The 20,528-nt window shown below is 48.4% G+C and overlaps 1 protein-coding gene across 3 annotated transcripts in view; it reads right to left on the bottom strand.

The window, feature by feature from the left end:
- The window catches only part of Rgs6 (regulator of G protein signaling 6), a 657,652-nt gene that overhangs the window by 58,954 nt on the left and 578,170 nt on the right, over positions 1–20,528 (bottom strand). For all 3 annotated transcript variants that reach the window (XM_023703302.1, XM_012517111.2, XM_023703304.1), the window contains exons 13-14: positions 17,614–17,724; positions 4,058–4,183 (exon numbers count right to left, since the gene is read on the bottom strand). In XM_023703302.1, coding sequence (XP_023559070.1) covers positions 4,058–4,183; positions 17,614–17,724 — 237 coding nt within the window. The remainder of the gene's footprint in view (positions 1–4,057; positions 4,184–17,613; positions 17,725–20,528) is intronic.

Raw genomic sequence — 20,528 nt, 5'->3', positions numbered from 1 at the left:
TCTCTGTGGCCCAGCTGGTGTGAACGGAGCACTGGACCCAGCTCTGGGTGGGTTAGAAAAGAGGAAGGAGGTGGTCTCTGTCCCAGATGCTCTTCCTGTCACCTGAGGGCCTGCTCACCCTCTCCTTTCCTCCCTCTGTTGGGCACCCGTGACCTGGGCTCTTGATCAGCCCTGGGCAGAAGGTGTAGGATGAAATCACCCGCCCCCCACTCTCATATGTTGAGAGGCGGCACTTTCAGAAGGTGGACCAGGAGGGCTCAAGCACCCTGCCATCGAAGAGATCATAATTCGATGGAGTTGTTGGGCGGGGATGGAAATGAGGGGGTGGGACCTTGTTGGAGGGAAGTGGGCCCCTAGGATGTGACCATGGGGTCAGAGCTGGCCCTCGGCCGGTCCTCTCAGGCCTACAGCTGTCTCCCACCACGCTTCCCGGCCACTATTTGATGTCTTGGCTTTGCCATGGGCTTAACAGGAACAGAGCCAAGGGAGCCTGGCCTGCACGTGTGCGCCCAAAGCAGCCTGGCTTCTCGGCTAAAGTTGGCCGGTATTTGGTCGCTGAGACGTGCATCTGACTAGCTGGTCAGGGTCCTCACACTGTACCACATCATATAACACTCAGGAGCCATGAGGCACAGAGGCCGTGGGGGAGTGCCTCTGCCTGCCCCCGCATTGTCCCCCACCTCTGAGGCCCTGAGACCTGGAGCACAGCAGGTACTGAGCCAGTATCTGTGGCCAAAGGAATGAACACAGAGGAAAGGGAGGCAGCTACTTTGTGACAGGTGACCAAAGGGTCCTAAAGTTGTGGGATTTAAAACATAGCTTGCTGCTGTACGTTGATGTTGAGCACCACAAAAATGGAACTTGGGCTCCTGCGAGGATTCTAGCAGCTCTTGGGCTACACTTTCTCTTATGGCGATTCCATTTTCTTTATCCTCTTTCCTGTTGTGGATCAGGGGGAACTCTCTAATTCTGGATTGATGCACGCGTGCTGGAGGCAGCATGCCACCTAGGCACACACAGTCCCTCCCCCATGATGGAATGTCGCCCTCTGGGTACCAGGGGAGTGGCTGGGAGAGGTGAAAGCTGTACTGGCAGGAGGAACCGCTGCACACCGCCAGGGCTGCACTCCTCTGCGCACTTGGGGCCCCAAGTGTTGTGCATACTTTGTGAAGCTCGTCTGACTTGATGTGTGTGTGGAATGACTGCTCCAGTGTGGATGGAACAGCACCCAGGGCAAGCAGACAGCCCTGGGCCCTGCGTCGTGCTGAAAACGCCCTGCAAAAGTACAGGTAGCACAGCGTCTTGAGTTCACTTATGGGCTGAGAAACAGGTAAGAGGGCTATCCTACCACTCCATGCTGGGTACCCTCAGGGGACAGGGATGAGAAGGACTCCTAGGTGTGGCTCTGGGGACCGTGACAGGTGTGGAACCTGGGGGTGCACTGGCCACACAGAGGAGCCTTCTGGGGTTCAAGATGGCCATGAAGGGCCCTGCTTCCCACACAGCTGGGGAGGCTGCTCCGGGTGCCATGCGAGTGGAGAGAGTTAGAGGCCCGGGCTTCTGTAGCAAAGACCTCCTTAGGAATTGGATGGAGGCTCTGGGGTGCTGTAAGCGTAACACCTAGCTCTGTCCTGTAGCCTGAAATAAGATGCCCCACCTTGCCTGGCTCTTCGTGACGCAGGGATGCCTAGAGAGGTGTCACACAGCCGGCTGTCTGATCCACATAGCTTCCTGGGAGTGGGACAGTCATGCCCTCTCCTTGGCTAATTCAGCCTCCCAGCTTAGAACATTTCCTCTGCCTCTTTTTTGTCTCTCAGTCTCCTGTGTGCCTAAAAGTCAAGCTCATGCCTTGCCTAACCCGGCTTAACATTGATTCTTCTCTCCTGTAAATACTCGCAAATGGTTTTTGAGTTTATACCCGTTTAAACCCCATTACAGAACTGTTGCTTGTGTTTCACCCCAAGGACCTATGAAGTTATTGTAGGCGCCGATCCTGCATCTCGACTGTCCTGGCTCGCTCAGCCCACACGGGTGGGGCTTGGTACTGCAGAGAGTCGTCACAGACAGCACCCAATCGACACGCAGGATTGAAGTGGCCTGGCCTTCACATGTACAGCATGGATTTTGCACATTAGTATTGGAGAGGAGAGCGCTTTGCCTGAAGTATCTGCGACGCTTTTGTCATTTTTTAAGACAAGGTCTTGCCATGTGGTTTAGACAGCCCTCAAACGTGCAATCCTCCTAGCTCGGTCTCCCAAGTGCTGGGAATGCAGAAATGTGTCACTATGCCCAGCTAGCATCTGATTTCTGAAGTTAAAAAAATTTAAAACTTTCAAACAATAGCTCTAGGATATGGAAATTAATCCAGCAAACCAAAGACAGCCTGGGGTGGGGGTGCCTTCCACTTATCCGTGGCAGTCGCTACCCTGCTCGGATCTCGAGGACGTCTTAGATAAGTCGTAGCTCTGTAAGTCTCGAACTTTTCATCTGACACAATAAATGACTGAATAAACCAGAAATTCCCTAATATTTTTTTTTATTAGGGAATTTCTAAGAACCCTTTCCTTTAATGTGTCTCCTTTTCCTCTCATATTAGACCCCATATTTTGAGTGTTTTCCCCCAATGAAATAGTAATTATTAATATATTTGCCCCCAAAGCATTATTGATCAACAGAAACAATCAAATGTTCTCTGTGGTATCAGACAATTAGGGTAATTACCACCTGTGGCTAATAGAATTCTCCCAACAAAAAACAACAATAACAAAAAAGAAAGAAAGAAAGAAAGAAAGAAAGAAAGAAAGAAAGAAAGAAAGAAAGGAGCGTTTTAATTAGCTTGAATATGGTATGACTGGAGTGTATGGTGAATGTTTACATTTTTAAAAGCAGATTACAGTAAAATACACATTGGCATTAACTCCCCTCACAATACGTTCCTTTGCTTTGAACACACTTAGGGCTCTTGCTATTTTCTCAAGAAGCTCTGGAAGGTCTCTTTCGCAAGCATCTTTTGTTGTGTGGTCTTGGCTGACTCAATGTCCTGAACCGATTCAAAATGCTCAGTTTTCCTGGTCCTTTCTTACTTTGTGGGAGAAACCAGAGGTCTCTCTCAAAGTGACTCTCTCTCCTCTCTCCTCCCTCCCCTCTGCCTTCTCCTCTCTCCCCTCTCCGCTCTCCCTTCCCCCCTCATCCCTCCTCTCTTCCCTCTCCCCTCCCCTCCCTTTCTCCCCTTTCCCCTCTGCCCCCCCATTCTCTTTCCTCCTTACACTGCGAATCGAACTTAGGACCTTGTGCATGCAAGGCAGGCGCTCTTGCCACTGCGCTAACCCCCTGGTCCTTGCCTTTCTCTTGGATGGCCCTGGCAGAAGCATCGACTGTGTATGTCTTTATCACACTTCTTAAAGACATTCATGAAAGAGGACTCCCAGAAGTGCTCCAGAAAGGGGCAAGAATGATAGGATAAGTGTGCTCAAAGGAAAGGCGAGTGTTCTGAGGGGGATTCATTGGATGTAGTTTTGTAGCAATAATATTTTCCAATTTAAACATTCACCATACAGTTAGGTCAGACCTTGTACTGTCACATCTCCAGTTACTGAATGGCATTTGCTATGGCTTTCTGGTTCTGAGATGAGCCTCTTGACATCTCTTTCCTGTCTCCTCTGTTAGAATTTCAGGGCCCCAGATCGGGAAGTCTGAGGAAAGAGAGCTGTGAGCAGCTGCTCAACTGAGAGTCCACGGTTCTCTGGCTTTATTTAATGAATGGTGTCATCAAAGCCATTTGACTATTTAATTATTATCAAAGATGTATTTCCAGGTAGTTGAACAAATGTCATTCAGACTCACAGAACTAAAAAAGAACGCCGATGTTGGTGCCGGTGCTACTGCAGAGGTGACAGTTACATACCTTAATTTGTTCTTCTTCATTTCAGCCTTACCCAGATTAGCCAGAATTTGAATTTTAACCCCAGCAATCTCTTGTTGAGAAACAGGTGGAGAGTGATTTTGCAAATTCCTTCACGCACATTCTGCATACACATTACACCTTGGTGAGATTTACCTGAGGTTTTCTGAACTGAATTCAGACTCCAGGAATCGCAGGAACTGGTCCTGTCCCACCTGATCCTTCAACATCTCATCAAAAGAGAAGCCCCATCGTTTTACTCGCTGCTGGCTGGGCTCTTTGCTTTGGGATGGGAAGAGAGTTAAAGAAAAAGGTCAGTGTCAGGCACAAGCCTGTGACAAATGCTTTTCTTTTCTTTCTTTCTTTTTTTTTTTCTTTTTTACTTTTTATTTATTTATTTGGCTTATGTATTTTTTTTTTTTTGGTAGAACTGGGGATTGAACTCAGGCCCTTTCACTTGCCAGGCAAGCGCTTATCCTACCGAGCTGTCTCCCTGGCCCATTATTTATTTATTTGGTATGGGGTTTGACTACACAACTTGGACTCACAGTGATCCTCCTGGCTCAGTCTGCTCAGTGCTGGGGTTACAGTGTGTGCCACTACACCTAGCTTTGGGTCCTTGCACTTGCCAGGTAGGTGCTTAGACCACGGAGCTATCACCCCAGCCCCTGTGGCAAATTCTTTTTGATAACTCCGATACATTTTGTTGCCTCACATGGAAGGAAAACGTCTCATGTTTAGTGACGGATTCTCTAAAACTTGCCAACTGCACAGGTCAAGCTGTATACCAGTCACAAGCAATTGGGGGACGTTCCCTTAAGGGGGCAGGGTAGCACCTAGTGAAGGCCACCAGGGTGCTGTCCAGTGGCTGCTGCCTTGGGAAGTGCACCAGCACCACTGACAGGGCCTCCCCGTGCCCCTCCTGTCACCTAGGAGTCCACCTTCAATGCCATGGTCCTTTCACGTTCACAGAACCCAGCATGCTTTGTGAATCCAACCTTGTATCACAGACATTGCCTCCTACTTCCTGCACCTCCACAAAAGAGAAATTAGCAGAATTAGAGAACTATCATTAGAGCTGAGTGACACGCAACTGGTCTAATCCAGAATGCACCACATAAATTTGTTTAGAAGCAGAACACGGCATTATTTATTGATATAAGCCTCACATACAACGCTTACGATACGCCAGCCAGTACTCCGAGCAGTCTGTATCTGCTCGTGCAGATGTAATGCACTGAGTCCTTCCAACTGCTCTGTGAAGACAAACACATGAGCATTATTCCATTTTTCAGAGACCTAGTGCTAACTTGCACTAGGACACAGAGCCAGGAAGTGATGGCACCAGGAATCAGATCTGGCCAGGGAGGACCAAAGCGTGGCCTCAGTTTGGCCGGGCCTCATGGCTATCTTCTTTGCTTCACGATATCCTGTTTACATGAAAGAAGCGGGGTGGGAAGTCCCCACTCTTGGCCTGCTCTTCTGGTGTTGGATCGCGAGAATGTCGCCTTCAGCTCGGGTCCGTCTTTCTCCGTGAAGTCCATTTGATGTCTTTCCTTCCCTGGCCCTCTGTGCAGCAGTAAGGTTCAGACTCACACGTCATATGCGGCTGATGCCTCCGTATTAATGTAAATGTTGCCTCCCTGGTAATGACCTGAAGCAGAACGACCTTCCTCCGCCCAGACCTGCTGAAGTCTCCGAAGATGCCTAGGCCGTGCATAGCCGCCTTAAGAGACGTGTTCTACGATCTCTAACAGCAAGTGAGTAAAATCCTATCGCCTCTCATCACTTGCCATTAGAGATCAAGTAATGACCCACTAGATCAACTAATGATCTAGTTGAACTAGTCTCAGTATTTATCTTAGAAAAACTACATTTAGTAAAAAAGGGAAAGAGACCTTGTGTGTTGGAAGGCAAATGACTCTGCACCAGCTCTGGCCCCAAGAGCCCTCTGCTCTGGTGGAGAAAGTCTGCACCTGAGTTCTGCAGCGTGGTCACACACGCCATCGAGTACCTGAAAAGCGGCTGCATGAGGAATGAGCTCAATTTTAAATTGTAGTTAATTTTAAATAATAAATATTTAAATAGACATGTGGATGCTGGCTACTGTGTTGGACACAGCTCTAGACCTGAGTTGTCCCAGCCCAATCACTTCTGCACCAGCAGGTGTAAGCTGCAACAGCAGTGTCCCGCAGCCTAACGATGGCCACCACAGGTCACATACTCCATACTAATAGGTCAGGAGGCGCTTGTCCAGCTTTGCATGTCCGTCCATGGCTCATTAGGTTCACTGAGGTAGGCGAAATTCGTCAGGTCAAATGATGGAGGATTCCATGAAGGATTTCTTCCAAACTACTGTCCTGGGCCTTTCATAACAAAATATGAAGACAGTTCCTGGATTCTCTTAAATGGGAGCTACAGAACTAGTCAAACTCAATGGTTTTTCCAGGGAGCCAACAATACTATTTATGGAGAAATTCCCCAGGGGTTAAAGCTAGTGGCAAATTAAGACCCAGCGAGCCACAGAGCATTTTCTCTTTCTGCCAGGGTCCTACGGTGGCCTGGGATGGACATGACTTTCTGCTCTTTGCCAGCCAAGGATTCAGGGCTCTGTAGGGGTGGTGCTGGTGGCAGCTGTATCCCCAAGGTTGTGCCCAGAAAACTAGCTGTGGAAAGTGACTCAGTCTCCAGTGAATGCCTCATAGATGTACGCCTGCCACCAACCCACCTCTTTCAGGCACTTATGCATGAGTCCACATTCACCTACCAGCCTTCTGGGCTGGTTGGAAAATGACACCTTTGGAGGTGGGCTGGAAATCTCAGGGAGTCAGCGCAGAAGTAGAGTCAGCGAGAGGACTGGTCCCAGAGTCAGAGATGTCTAGAAAGTCGTGGGACCGCCCTTCAGCAGACACTAGGAGGTCTACAGAGACAGGACACTTCCAGAGGAATTTCTTAGGGTTTCTGTAATGGAGTAGTAACAGGCTGGATAGCTTCGAACAGCAGGAATTCATTGTCTCAGTCCTGAGGGTACAAAGTCCAAGGTGAAGGTGTTAGCTGGGCCCATATGCTCCCTGAGAGCTTTAGGGGAAAGTCACTCCAGGTGCTTTCCTCAGCCTTTATTCTTTGGCTCATCCGTCTCTCCCTCTGTCATCACACAGCACCTCCCGGGCTTCTGGGTCTCTCTGTGGCATTTGCTCCGCGCATGTCTCTCTCCTTGCGCTTGTCTTACAGAGACAAGAGTCATATTGGATAAGGGCTCTCCCTACTCCAGTATAACCTCATCCCAACTAATTTATCTGTAGCCACCATTTTAAGATCAGATCCTGAAGTTCTAGGAAGGACATGGGTTGTCGGTTGACGCTATTCAACCTAGTATATACCTGGGCCTGCTCAACTATCCGTTGTAGCAGTCTTGTTTCTACAATGGTCACTCTACACATTTCTTTTTCTGGCAGTGTTTGGCCATCGTGCTGCTGTTCTATTTTAAAAGCTTTTTTGGATACAATTTCCTGACACATATTTTTCCTTTATTGAGTATTTCCAATACCATTCACTTTAAGGTTCAAGAACAGATTGTGAGCACACTGTTATCACCGAATGGCCTCTTACAGTTTTAAAAAAATTAAAAACTTAACATCTCCTGGCCTTCATTTCCAGATTAGTGATACAATGTCTCTTACTTGCCAAACACAAACAGGCAAACCACAGAATTCACGGCTCTTTTATTTGTACCTGTTATGTACAAGTGCTTACGGTTCTGCATTGTTGTTTGGCTTTTGAAGACTTTGTCACTGCCTCTCCAGCTATCTCACGATCTCTTTATGTCTTTGTATTCTGCTATAGTGTGTACTTAGCACACAGCAAGTGTTCAACACGGAAAGGAAATTAATTTTAAAAATGCACGTGAAGATGTGGACCACGTGTCCTTAATCCGACAGCGTTTTCTAATCACTAGCTGGATGTGCTTTTTCTAACTTCTATTTGTCCTCTGCCCACTGATTCTAATCCAATTCCCTCTTCCCACTGGGCACAGCCAAACCATGGACAAGGGAGGCGGCTCTTGGAGGGTTGTCTGTCTCTCACTCCAGCTCATCTCCCAGCTAAGCACAGAGGAAGTCTCCCAAGCTGGGAGCAAGGAGGCCAAGGAGCCTGCTCTATGCAGCCCCATCTCGATCTCAACAGGAGTGAAGCAGGTGGGCATTTATGGTTGAATTTGCAGAGTTCAGAGCTCACCAGGTCATCCACGGCCATGCAGCCACAAGAGTCTGGGACTCAGATCTGGGCGTCTCCAAATCTCTTCTTCCTCTCAGTCTCTACCGCTTTTCCTTCCACTATCTTTCCCTCATTTGATGTCCTAACCAAGACTTGGAGAAAGATGTAAGCTGTCTTCAGACGACTTCCGAGTTAGAGTATGGGCCGAATGTCCGTGTACATCCCCAGACCCACACACTGACAGTCGAACCTCCAATGGGATGCTCTCAGGAGATGGGACTTTTGGAAGCTGATTGATTCCTGAGTAGAAGCAGTGTTCTTGGAAGACACCGGAGAATTCTCGCACCTTTCCGCCATGCAAGGGCACAGCAAGAAGACAGTGATCCTTCAGCCAGGACGCAGGCCCTCACCAGACACCAAGTTAGCGGGCGCTTGAGCTGGCACTTTCCGGCTGCCAGAGTTGTGCAATCAAATAGGAGGAGTTTAGAAGCTGCACATCCCTGGTATTTGGGTCAGCAGCCTAACGGCCCAGACATTGGCCCTGGGGGTCGAACACGACTGGAAGGAATACCTAAAAGTGCGAAAGCAGTTTTGGAACAGGACAGTGAAGAGGGGCTGGAAGAGTTTAAAGATATGTGCAGTGAAATTCTGTATGTTTTTTAAAGGAGATTCTGCTAAGTGCTCCAGAGAGTGCCCCTGGGGACGCAGCTGGAACTTTTTAGATAATCCCTAAGTAAAGCTGAGGAGGATGTTGCAATGAACGTGGAGGAAAGGGCCACTCTTGTGGGGCTTCCAATGAAAAGCTGATATCGGGAAGTTGAGGAAAAGCGATTCTTGCTATAATGCGACAGAAAACGGCTGAATTGTTTGTGTTCTGGTGTTCTGAGAAAGGCAGGAGTTTCAACTTATGAAATGACACTGAGGGGCCGGGGAGATGGCTCAGTAGAATAAACGCTTGCCTGGCAAGCTCAAGGGCCTGAGTTCAATCCCCCGGGTTCCACAAAAAAAAAAAAAAAAAATTCTAGACTTGTATATACAAAATAGTTAGGATACAGCTACCTTCTATTAGTTTAATGAGAAGAAAAGTTAAAAAAAAAAAAAAAAAAAAGAAAGAAATGACACTGAGCTGAGGAGATTTCTAGGCAACACATAAAAGGCAGAGCTTGGCTCCTCCTGACTGCTTAGAGCAAACTGTAACAAGCGAGAAAAGACGTAAAGTCAGGAACGTTAAGCCAAGTGACGGCGTGATGCGGAGATCAGCGGGATCCGGCATCTCAGTAAGAGAAGCCATTCCTGAGTTCACGGAAGAGGGATGGTGAACATGGCTCAGAGGTCACCGTGCTGCCACCCCACGGGCCTGGAGCGTAAGGGCCCTGGGGAACACAGGCGAGACCAAAGGGTGCGCTCGCTTCTCCAGGTCAGACCACCACGATGCCCAGCCCAGGGCCTCAGGGGAGGCGTCCTTCGGAGAGTGCCAGGTCGGGTGTAGCCAGGGAACCATGGATGTACACTGCCTGGCATAGCTGAGCAGCCATTGCAGCCTGGGAAAGCTGTGACAGGTGGACAGGTGACGTGGGAGACACCCTACTAGAGTATGGGGGTGACATTACCACGCAGGGGGCCTGCAGGGTGGAGCATCAACCCAGGAAGGCCTTGGACCCCGAGTCCAGCTCAGGAAAGCTGTGGAGGCAGAACTACTGCCTCCATGGGGCTGGAAGGCAGAGCACTGAGCCAGAGAACTGTTCTTCTACCCTAAGCTTTAGCGTTGTCTACCTGTTTTATTTGGAACTTACTTGGGACTTGTCACCCCCTTTCATTTCTCTTTCTTGGAATGGAAATTTCTATCCCAAGTCTCTCCCACTGTTAGAAGATTGGGAGCACATGACCTAACTTCCTAGGTTCACAACCTACGGATTTGCCCCAGGATGAACCGTATTTTGCATGCCACGCATAACTGACTTAGATGAAATTTAGATGAGACTTCGAACTTCGAGCTTATGCTAGAGTAAGACTCTGGGGCTAGTGGGATGGAATAAGTGCATTTGGTATGACAGAGGTCATAAATTTGGGGGCCAGGTGTAGCATATTTTGGGCTGAATGTCTGCATCCTTTTGAAGTTTATATGTTGGAATCCTGACCTCTGACGTGATGGTGTTAAGAAGAAGTGGACCCTTGGGAGGCTAACTAGGTAATGAGGAGCAGGACTCATATGCTTGTACAGGAAGCTCCGGAGAACTCTTCTCACTTCTTCTCCAGGTGAGGACACAGCCAAGTAGATGGTCATTACTGACCCAGAAAGTACCACCTAGCCGGACACCAAAGCTGCCAGCTCTGGGCTTGGCATGCCCAGCTTGCAGAATTGTGAGAAATACATTTATTTTATTTGTGTAAAGCCTGAGTATATTAAAACAACTTATTAGAAAAATTATGAAACAAGGGATAGTTCCTAAGGCAGACAATATTCAACGAAGCCGTCTCAGGGCCAGGGCTGTGGAGAAACACTCAACAGTTTTATTTAATAAAACCCAAGAGTAACTGGAAGGTCCTGAATTCTCCAATGGGAGTATGATTATAACAAGGTGATATTCTCCTCATTGCTGCAAACATCCTTGTCCAATCATTCTTGCAACTTTCTGGAGCAGTTCTGGGGGGCCTCTTTCATGGGTGTCTTTATGCAAAAGCTATAGTGACTCCCGCTGGCAAGTGCTATCCAACTAAGGGCTGGTTTGAAAAGCATGATGGTGCAACCTCGTCTACTTTACTGGGCCAGAAGCTGTACAATGTCTAGTTCTTTCCCAAAGCCAAAATGGCTGTGAAAGGTACATGTGTTGAATTTATGCAGGACACTGAGGCAGCCACAGCAGTGCAACTACAGACAGCCACAAAAGAGGACTTCCGGAACTGCTTCGGACTGCGGCAGGAGCGACGGGTGTGCTGAAGTCAGAGGAGTATTCTGAGGGATGTTAACGGAATGTGCCTTTCACTATACCTAATTTCCGAGGTATAAGTTTTTATTGTGTGTTACAGTCGAACCTGGCACTCGCTCTCACTACCTTACAGGCTGACTGAACTCTGCTGGGCAATTCTCGCAGAGCTGTAGGTGGGAGGCAGTGGGAGGGGTCGTCTGAGGATTGAGGGGCTGTCCCACACAGCCCACCCTGTGGCAGCTGGTCTGGCTGTCATTGAGAGCTGCACTGAGGCTGTGCCTGGAGCCTCACGCGGCTTGGGCTTCTTACAGCGTGGTGGATGGGTTCCAAGAAGGAATGGCTCAGAGGCAAGTGCTCCAGGTGACCATGGTGGGAGCCACAGGGCTTCTGTTGAACTGCCTCTCAGAATAAGATACCAAGCCCAGTCCACACACACACAAAAGGGAACAGGGATCTCCTCCCCTTGGCATGAGGGGCAGTACCTGCCTGGCAGCCATATTTTGGGACTGTCGACCACAAAGAGGAAAAAAAAAAAAACTTGACTAATAACCAGGGTTATCCACTGCTTAGGCAGCTGGGCGTGACCTCTGCCTATCACCAGGTTGAGCCAGAGGGGAGGACAAGGGGCCGGCTTCCTGCAGAGAGGAGCCATAAACCTGTCAGGTGGGGAGGGCAAAGCACAAGCCACGTTCTGCTGGCGATCCCAGACCCCACCGGGAACATCTCCACCGGCCTCCCTGTGATCCTCCTTTGGTAGTGGACAGACTGAAAAATTCTCCTCAGCCATGATCTGGCGGCAACTTTGGGCTGATTTTTCCCTCAGTGGTGAGCCTTGGCTATCACTATGTTCTTTGTTAAACTTTATTTCTCAGAATTTTTACCAGACAGGCTTGAGGTGTAGTTAGTCCAAGCTTCTCATTGCCCTCTGAACAGATGTTTTCTTATTCTTGGATTTCTCTGAGGAGATGAAGGGACTGCAGAACCATTTTCTCCTACTTGTTACATCTTATGCTAACTTGCCCATTATTCTCTTAGCCGCCGACACCCTCCAGGGTCACACCAAACCTCCCCGTGGCAGACCATACCCGCTTCGTCTTTGGGGAACCTAGACATTTCCTATGCTGTCCTCTGCCTGGACCCCACTGCAGCCCAGCCGAGATCTGAGTCCAAATCCACATGACTGAGGATGCCCCTGGCGCTGGGCTTCGCACAGGTGGCCTCTGCTCTTGTGCACAGATTGACCCGCATTCACAGTCCCCTCCTTCCTGAGTCATCTGGGGAAGGCTGGAGCCTGGGCCTGAACTTTGGGAACCCGAGAAGGGAGGCCCTGTTGCCCTCCAGGCAGCCTGTTTAAAGGCTCATGCCCAACAGTCCCACTTTCAAAAGGTCCTTCCTCTGTGCCACTGATTTTCCTGGTCTTGCACAGAGACGCAGGTCCCCCAGCTCTATGCGGGTTCCTCACCTTCCCTGCCTCTTCTCTGGCCTTTCAGGGACAGAAGGACACTGGGCCCCTTTTCTCCTCTGGCAGAACAGTCCTTCCTCCCTCAGTTGCCGGAACCTGCCAACACCTTAGTCTGCAGGGCCTGCTTTCTGCCCTCAGTGACTCAGCGCTCTTTGCCAAGGAGAAAATCTGGTGCCAGGCGGTACGGTAGTAGGTTTTATTTACCTTGTAATATTCTGTCCTGAGGACTTGCTGAGAACACAGCAGGAAGGAGGTTTTGATACAGATGCTTGGAATGAAATTGAAACTGAGGAATGACCTTTAATTATTTTATTGGTCCTCGTCAGCTTTCATTTCATGGCTGGGACCGTCCCAAGGTGACATATGGTGCTGACACCAGTCCCCCACTGTGGTGCTGCCAGCACCCCTGCTGGCCTGGGAGGGGAGGGATGCTCTTTCCTCCACCTGCATGGGTGGGACCTGGCTGCTTGCAGGGGCTAGGGCCCTATGTGTCCCTTTGGCTGGGCATTAGATCACAGCAGGGGCCTGAGCAGCAGCCACGAGCCCCGCAGAGCACACTCAGCTCCTACCAGGACAAGGAACACCTGTGTAAGGATCAAGTGCTACATGGCGTGGGAGAAAGCAGGCAGCCAGGTGGCCACCATTGACCCTCACTGTTACGAGCTTCTCTGCTGACTTGGAACCAGGAAAGAAATTTGCTTTATTGCAGCAAATTGGGCTTATGCACTTACCAATGTCAAAAAATGGCCCAGGGACAGTCATGGGCTCATCCACCCTCCTCCCCACAGGACTCTCGAGCGCCTTCTGTGTGCCGGGCGAAGTGTGGGTGCTAGCATACTCGTGAGGGCAGTGAGGCTGAGGGAGATGGAGCCGGTCGTGGGGCGGGGGGAGAATGGGCCAGCAAGAGCCCTGGGGAGACTCTGGAGTGCGGTGAGCATTTTGAAAACCCTGAACACAGCATGTAAAGGTTCAGGCATTTCTGGTTGGCAGAAGATAAGTCTGAGGAAATTCAGAAAGGCATGAAGCTGATGAACTGAACTTACAACAGTGCTGACAGAGAGCAGGTTGTGATTTTAGTGGGTCCACAGGAGAAGGGGCTGGCTGCCTTCTAGAGAGGCCTGGGAGCATGTGAGCTCTGGGAGGGGGGCTGCAAGCAGAGGCAGTGGGAGGGGCCATGCGAGGGAACAGAAGCAGAGACCCAGAGATGGGAAGTGCTCTGCGGGCAGGAAGGCTTTCCTAAGCAAAGGGAAGGGGGTGTTTTCCTAACGCTAGCAGTGCCCAGAGGGTAGCACCCACCCATGGGGGGCTGGGCAGCAAACAGAGAGAGGAAAACATCCAGCCGTGCAGGGAGACCACTGAAGGTTCTCTAGCTTGCTACTTCCAACTAGCTTTAGCAGATCTAACTGGGCCCCCCAGGTGCATCCCAGAGAGAGAAGGATGCTGGGGGAGGGGAGGGCCATGGGAGTAAGCTGAGGCCCTCAAGGACCTGCACCCGGGCCGTGGCTGCAGGGAGCGCTGTCATGCCAATGACATGCCAATGACGGGGCTCTACCACCCGAGCACGGTGTAGCTGCCTGTGATTTCCCAGTCTGTTCTCGAACCACACTCACAGGACCCAGAGGGGAGTCTGGCAGTTACCTGCGCCCAGCTACAACACAACGACGAGACCCCACAGCGGTGAGGGGGCTCAGTGGTCTAAAGCACCTACTTAGAACAAGCTCAGCAAAGCACAGGGACCGCGGTTCAATCCCCCAGCACCACATGCCAGCCAGCCCCACCCCCTGGTGGGCTGAGCTGGCCACACACACACATACACACACACAAAAATAAATAAATAATTTTTTAAAAACAAGAGGAGCAAGAATGATCGGATATCTTGGAAATTTTTTTTTTTTTTTTTTTTTTTTTTTTTTGCAGAATTGGAGATTGAAGTCAAGACCTTGTGCCTGTCAGGCAAGGACTTATTCTACTGCGCTATCTCCCCAGCCCCGGAAAAAAATATTATTGACTACCCCTCCCAATATGCAGAAAATAAACTCATTAAAGTATAAAGTTACACCATTGAAATCCAAACAAGTGGCTTTAAAGAGCAATTCCAGAAATTCCATCATTTGAATATAGAATACAACTATGGAGAGATAGGAATTATAACTGAGAAAATATAAGAGATATAACAGCTTCACCCCAGAAGCCCAGAATGGCTAATGCAGGATTTCCTGAGAAAAGACAAAGAAGTCACAAAAGAGCTGCGGGAATTGCAAAGAAAGGAAAAGGAGCAGAATCCTGGACCAAAGGAAGACTTAAATTCCTGGCTCAGATTGAATGAGACCCCCTGGGTCATGTTAGAAATGTGAGTAAAAAGGTCAGAGACACCCATTTCCACACTACTTCTTCCTTTAATGTTGGTAGAGCTAGTTGCTAGCTGCAAAAAGGTCGGTTTAAGCTTTATCCAATTACCACAAGGCTGAGAAAAAATGGTGGAAGTGGTGCAAAAGACACCTCTATTTATTAATTTATATGCCTCATAAATATTTGCATAAATCAGTAACATTTTTAATGAAAAGATTCAAAAGTAACCATGACTAGACACAGAACTAGAGCTAAGAAAAAGCCAGTGCAAACCTCCATCAGGAAAGCAAAAGTAAGGCAAGCGAAACAAGAGTCAGAAGAGTGAGACTCTGAAAAACGCAAGACTAAGGGAAACAGATAAAAGAAATGATCTAAGCTCAAAGACAGCTTTCTGCCTCAATATCCAAAGCAAAGCAAATTGCTAGAAAAATGGGCAAAGACACAAGAACTCGCAAGTCATAGAAGAATGAGTATCTCACGATCAGGTGGAAAGATCAGTAAGTGATTGATAAAGAAATAGTAAGATGATTTTAAAAATTTATTTATTTGGTACAGAGTCTTGATACTCAGCTCAGGCTCATAGTGATCTTCCTGTCTCAGCCTCCCAGTGCTGGGAGTACAGGCACACGCCATCACGCCTGGTTTCGGTGGCTGGCATGGTGTGCCTTGGGTTCCGGGGCCATCACGGCATGCAGTATTGAGGATTGAATTTGGGTCTTTGCTCTAGCCAGGCAGGCGACTAGACTGCTGAGCTACCTCCCCAGCCCAAGATGAGGATTTCTTAACCTATTAGATTTGCAAAGTTAAAAGTCAGCTGATGTCTGAGTTGGTAAGGTTGTGAGGAAATGGCCACAGCTAAGCCAAGGGCGTGGAAACATTTGTTACAGATTTGCTTAGTAGGAGTCTGGTGTGTGAACTAAACTAAAAACTAAAAATTTGTCCACTATTTCTAGTATCTATTCTACTTCTGGAAAATTCATATTAAGGAAAAACTGGATGTGTGTATAGGGATGTTTCCTGAATCGTTGTTAATCTTACATAAGAAAGACAAGACTTTGATATTTATGACCTGGGCATTGGTTAAATACATTTTATTTCACTCATGTCAGAAGTATTATGTAGATATTAAAAAAGGAATAGGATGTGTGTCTAAGGGGAAGGATTGTCATGATGTACTGCTAGTTAAGACTATTTGACAATATACAGATACGAACCCGATTGTGCTAAAAAGCAGAACACTTTATATGCTTTGAATCAGAGAGTCCCCAACTTTCTAGTTCACGGATCCCTTAGTGTCTCATTAAGTTTTTAGTGATACCTCTGAGCCGAAAGATGTACCTAGTGGCTTTGTTTAGTAAGGTCAGGATAAAAACCTCAGGTATTTATATCCTAGCTACTTGGTAGGTGTATGAAATGCACATATCTTGCAAAATTATTTTTATTCCATTCTTTAAATCACCGCAACATGCAGTCACCTGTTGGGAACTGCCCATTTCCTCAGGCTCTGGTATCAGGTTAGACCCTACCCTCATTTCATATTCCACACTTATTTATTTTTTGGTGGAATCGGGGATTAAACTCAGGCCCTTGCGCTTGCCAGGGAAGCGCTTATTCTACTGAGTCATCTCCCTGACCCCTCCACACTTACTTTTGCAAGTCAAAAAGCACTGATTCTTATCACAGAAATGGTTCCGAAAGCCTACATTTGCAAAGACGGGCCACCACTGGAAAGGACGGAATGTGCTCCGATGGCGACCCTGAACCAACCCAAGCCAGTAAGTGGTTCATGCAGCCTCTGGCTCCGAGCCAACACTGCTGTGTTTTCATCACCAAGTTACACCATGCTGGGAGCCCCCCCCCCCGCCCCCCGAAGTCCCCTCGGTGTGAGGGTACGCGGGGAGCAAGGTATCAGAACAGATGCAGAGACTCTTGGCAGACGAGGCTGGGCTGCGGGCGCAGAGCACGCCTTCCATCACACACGTACAGATCTATGGCTTTTGTTGGATTTTAGAATGTTTTCTAATTCCAGGGAAAGATTCCGGAAAGAGGGCAAAAGTGAAAGGGAACACAGAGTGACAGAAATGAAAAATAAAATAAACGGCCCTCCCAGGGGCAGAGGTTCTAAAGGTACGCCACACAGAGTTGTCTGAGCTCTCCTTTCTAATTTTACAAGTTCTGCAAGTCCCTGTGGCCTTGCCTCGACAGCTACTGAGTAAGCAAGCAAACCTGCTTCCCTCCCAGCGCAGGAGCTGGTGGAAGATGGAGTGAATGCTGCCAATTCCTGCAGCAGAGCAGAGCGATGAAAATCGCAGTGCTGGGGCCCTGTTTGGGCTCGTCTCAACTCCGTGCTGCATCTGTGGCTCGGGGCAAGTTCACTAGCTCCACTATGCCCTGGTTTCCTCATCTGTTCCACAGTAAGAACAGCAGTGTTACTGATGAGAGGACACACAGAAGACACCTGCTTTGTGACATGGCCAGTATACAGCAAGCCCTAGCCGGCACCATCATCAAATCAGGACTAGGAAGTGGCGAGGGGCTGGCCCAGTTGTCACAGTGTCTGAAAACTCAAAGCCATGCCACCAAGGAGCCAGGTACAAGCCCAAGTGGTAAGGAGGGGGCGCCATGTGCCCGAAAATGTAGCATGGAGGCTGGAGGCTGCTGTCTAGTGACTGTGGCCACCCTTATGAGGGACCACGGCAGTCCCGTGACTTATGGATTCCCTCTACATCTCTCACACTCCAGCACCTTAGAACATTTTTTACCTCATCTCTGTGTCCCATAAAGTGATGTCATCACTGATCCAAGGGTTAGATGGCTCTGCCGGTGTGACGAAAGGGTCGTATTCCGCGTACTGCTCCGTGTAGGCGATCAGGCTGCAGGGGCAAGCAGAACAAAGGGTGCCGCTGATTTCCTACATGAACTTTAACTCACTCCCACACATACATGACAGCTGTCTCCTGATAAATAACACAGTTTCCACTTCTCCCATCCCGTCTAGCTATGAACATAAAGGCTCTGCCTTGTAGCCATCAGAGCACGCATGTGGCTTTCATGTATTTTTCCCCCAGTTCAATTTCTAATGCAGCCTCGGTCTGTCTTTCCCGCTTGCACCACCTTGCTGAGCCACAGGTCCACACCTGCGTGCGCAGCACCCTCCCCAAGCCTGCAGTCGCAAGGTGCAAGGCATGGGGAGCGTCGGAAAGGCACCGTGCTGCTGCAGTCCTGGCAGGCCGCCTGCCTGGAGGGACATGCTTGACCGGGAGATTTTCAAATCCTGCAGACCACAAGGAGTTCACATAGCTGATTTTTTAAAACCAACTGACTTTGACTAGTTATAGTTTAACACATCTATCAATCCAATAAACACTGACAATCTAAACACAGTTAAAACAATCAAATGGTACCAGTTACTCATTTATGAGCAAACAAAGCAAAAGCGGTGCTTGTTTTCTCCTCCCCCTTCTTACAAAGCCATCTCCTTTCTGCTTTCTGCTCCTTCTACATTTACCTACATAGTTCTACATTAGCTGTTTTATCAATTTTAGACAAAGATTTAACTTTTGGGTCTGGGGAGACAGCTCAGTAGAATAAGCATTTGCCTGGCAAGCGCAGGGTCCTGAGTTCAATCTCCAGTCCAGAAAAACAACAAACAAAAAAAAAAAATTTAACTTTCTATTCAGTAGTCACCCACCCCCCAGTCCCTGCTCTCTAATGACCTTTCAAATATAATTACATTACAATTTTTGCTAAATTAATGGTCAGTGCTCATATTATCAAACTAGGCTTGCTTCCTAGCTTCATAGCATCTCACTTTTTCTCATGTTTATTCTTTAATTATTTTATTTTATTCTTGATTGATAGTGTCTTGCTATGCAGCTCAGACTCATAGTCATCGTCCTGTCTCAGCCTCCCCAACACTGGGATTTCGGGCGAGCACCACCACGCCTAGTTCTATTTTTTCTTTTTAAACAAATCTGTAAAACCCCTAGTGGACTTTCCCCACATGGCAGGTTACTGGCTGATCAGTGAGTTCTGCCCCGTCTCTCAGAAGCGCTCTCTTCCACAGCCCTGTTCTCTTGGTCCAGCACCGACTGTTGGCTATATGCGCCTGATGTAAATCAGCACCCTGGACCTTCCCTCACTTCTCTGCTGAGCTGTTCTTTCCTGAATCCCAAATCTGGTTCTTGGTTTTACCCCCAGTTGTGTTGAAACACACACTTTAGTAGTTTTCTAAGAAAGGACGTGTGAGGACTGAGTATTTTGAATCCATGTAGGCCTAAAAATGCTTTTATTTTATCACCATAGTTGACTGACAGGAACTTTAGGTTAAAAACCATTTTCCTCCACGATGTTGAAGGCATTGCCCTACATTTTTGGTATCATTGAGACAACTGGATCTATTTCTGTTCTGTCTTATTCAGCGCCTTTTCTCTCTGACAAGCTGGAATCTTGTTTATTGCTTGAGTGCTCCGAACTGTTGTGATGGCCCTTTGCAAGTTGTCCTTATTCACTGAGTTTGGCGAGCCGTGCAATAAATTAAAGTGTATTTCCCAGAACTTTCATGTTCTCTCACTACTAATTTCATGATCACCATTTGTTCAGCCTTCTTATTCTAGAATCATCTTTTGTTAAATATTAGATACCCTAAATAGTTAACCTGATCGTCCCTACCATTTTTCATCTTGTCTTTTTGGTTGACTTTTTTTTTTTCTTTTCTGTAATTAGTACAGAGTCTACGGGGTCTATAGGGTCTCACTACATAGATCGGACTTGTGGTGATCCTCCAGTTTTCAGCCTCCCAAGCTCTGGGATTACAGATGTGCGCTACCACGCCCAGTCTCAATCACCATCTCAGCTCGCCCCAAGGGTGGGGCTGGCACAGCACGTGAGGGATCAGTCCCCGGCCACTGTGCTCTGCCTCAGCAGGTGTTTTAGTCCACTGAGCTATCTGGTCAGCCCTTGGTTGCCTTTCTTTTAACCCATCGCTATTTACTTTTTACATTGGATGTCATTCTAGATGTGTGCATGTTTCCAGAGTTCATTCTTGTTGATCATAATAGCTAGTTTGTTTGTTTCATGTGGGAACAGTACTTGCCTAGTGTCTTACTTTCCTTGCTGCTGAGGCAAAATACCCAACACCCAATGTTAAAGGAGGAAATTGTAGATCTTTCAGCCACAGTCAGCTGGCCCCAAGGCAGGGGTCATGGGAGACAGCGTCACAGAGGAGAAATGGTTCATGGCAGGCAGAAGGTAGCAGAAGCAAGCAGGCGAAGCAGCAATCAGCAAGGCCAGTAGGGCAGTCTCTTTTTGCCCCACTTAGATCCTATCCAGGCCCTAGTTTAAGGGCCGGTGCCAAACCAACCAGTAGGCTGGTTTAGTAGTCACACACCCTTAATCCCAGCATCACACACTCTAGCTTCAGCCACCTTGGAAAAAGCCCCACCCATGACCATATGCGGCTTGTGGGGGACATCTAGACCCACACATAGCACCTAGGTTGGGCTTGACATGCAATCTTCCTGCCTCAGCCTCCCAGAATATTGGTTCTTGTTTTATAAATAAAACATCTCCCTGGGGCCTGCCATGCTGGCCCTGCCCCCAGGGTGTGCTGAGATGGCAATTGAGGCTGGGCGTGGTGGTGCGCCTGTAATTCCAGCTCTTGGGAGGCTGTAAATAG

Source organism: Octodon degus, unplaced genomic scaffold (assembly GCF_000260255.1).
Source record: "Octodon degus isolate 3935 unplaced genomic scaffold, OctDeg1.0 scaffold00007, whole genome shotgun sequence".
Lineage (NCBI taxonomy): Eukaryota > Metazoa > Chordata > Mammalia > Rodentia > Octodontidae > Octodon > Octodon degus.
Note: the sequence above shows the minus strand (reverse complement) of the source record. Positions and strands in the feature narration are given on the sequence as shown.